We start from the raw sequence: 1,855 nt of genomic DNA, 5'->3' as shown, positions 1-1,855 counted from the left end.
CTACTTGTAACCTATAAATCAAAACACTCAGGGGTCAGATGTATCCTATAGCTAAACACTACTTGTAACTATAAATCAAAACACTGAGGGGTCAGATGTATCCTATAGCTAAACACTAATTTATAGTTACAAGCAAAACACTGAGGGGTCAGACGTATCCTATAGCTAAACACTACTTGTAACTATAAATAGAAACACTTACATTTGGCCGTAACTTGACCGCTAAGTGGTAGTAGTCTTCGGCTTCCGCATTTCGACCAGCTTGCCTGAAACATAAGTTAATAAAACTTATAATTACCTAAACATACAGTACAGAAGTATAAGTTTCTCCACATATAACCAGGGTTCCGTACAAGGACACATCCACTGTTTATTATCAATAGACAGTACAGAAGTACAAGTTTCTCCACATATAGCCAGGGTTCCCTACAAGGACACATCCACTGTTTATTATCAACAGACAGTACAGAAGTACAAGTTTCTCCACATATAGCCAGGGTTCCCTACAAGGGCACATCCACTATTTACTATCAACAGACAGTACAGAAGTACAAGTTTCTCCACATATAGCCAGGGTTCCCTACAAGGACACATCCACCGTTTATTATCAACAGACAGTACATAAGTACAAGTTTCTCCACATATAGCCAGGGTTCCCTACAAGGACACATCCACCATTTATTATCAACATACAGTACAGAAGTACAAGTTTCTCCACATATAGCCAGGGTTCCCTACAAGGACACATCCACTGTTTATTATCAACAGACAGTACAGAAGTACAAGTGTCTCCACATATAGCCAGGGTTACGTACAAGGACACATCCACTGTTTATTATTAACAGACAGTACAAGTTTCTCCACATATAACCAGGGTTCCCTACAAGGGCACACCCACTGTTTATTATCGATGAAAATTACATGTACGTCTTCAAACTTCTGCTAATTAAAACATCGCCCGTTTTCCAGAAAAATATAAAATACCATAAGCACTAATAGATTCCACTAACTGTACAAAATTGGTCGGGACCGGGGGGGGGTCAAGTGTCTCCAGTGTTTTGTTGCCAATAAAAATATACTACAGTTCTTTGGCAAATTCTAAATAATACACTGTTATTAACTTTTTGTGTATCTGTATGATGTGTATACTGATTATTACCTGAAACATTGTTATTGTTTGTGTGATTTACGACAAATAATTTCATATATATCTTCTATGTACAATACGGTAATCATTATTGTGCAAAATTGTTCAATAATATTATAAAGCGTGTTTTTTATTGATTGTCAGACAATGTTTATTCATTTACCATTGCCTTCACCCAAATGTTTTGCACAGTTGGACGTGCCTGATAAGTAAGAAGACTAAAAAAAAATTACATTCCATCAAAATTACGAAAAGAAAAATGTTAGTTCAATATGATTCGATATTTCTAAATTGCGTATATTACTCGAACTATGTGTTAACTATTAAACAAAAGTTCAAAGAATATAGAAAATGTTAGTTCAATATGATTCGATATATCTAAATTGCGTATATTACTCGAACTATGTGTTAACTATTAAACAAAAGTTAAAAGAATATAGAGAATGTTAGTTCAATATGATTCGATATATCTAAATTGCGTATATTACTCGTAGTATGTGTTAACTATTAAACAAAAGTTAAAAGAATATAGAGAATGTTAGTTCAATATGATTCGATATTTCTAAATTGCGTATATTACTCGAACTATGTGTTAACTATTAGATAAATGTTAAAAGAATATAGAGAATGTTAGTTCAATATGATTCGATATTTCTAAATTGCGTATATTACTCGTAGTATGTGTTAACTATTAAACAAAAGTTAAAA

At 33.4% G+C, this 1,855-nt stretch overlaps 1 protein-coding gene across 1 annotated transcript in view; it reads right to left on the bottom strand.

Moving 5' to 3' along the window:
* Nucleotides 1–1,855, bottom strand: part of LOC106461030 (transmembrane and TPR repeat-containing protein 2-like) — a 194,943-nt gene that overhangs the window by 4,555 nt on the left and 188,533 nt on the right. Inside the window, exon 12 of the mRNA XM_013920809.2 lies at nt 203–266. Coding sequence (XP_013776263.2) covers nt 203–266 — 64 coding nt within the window. The remainder of the gene's footprint in view (nt 1–202; nt 267–1,855) is intronic.

Source organism: Limulus polyphemus, unplaced genomic scaffold, assembly GCF_000517525.1.
Source record: "Limulus polyphemus unplaced genomic scaffold, Limulus_polyphemus-2.1.2 Scaffold883, whole genome shotgun sequence".
Lineage (NCBI taxonomy): Eukaryota > Metazoa > Arthropoda > Merostomata > Xiphosura > Limulidae > Limulus > Limulus polyphemus.
Note: the sequence above shows the minus strand (reverse complement) of the source record. Positions and strands in the feature narration are given on the sequence as shown.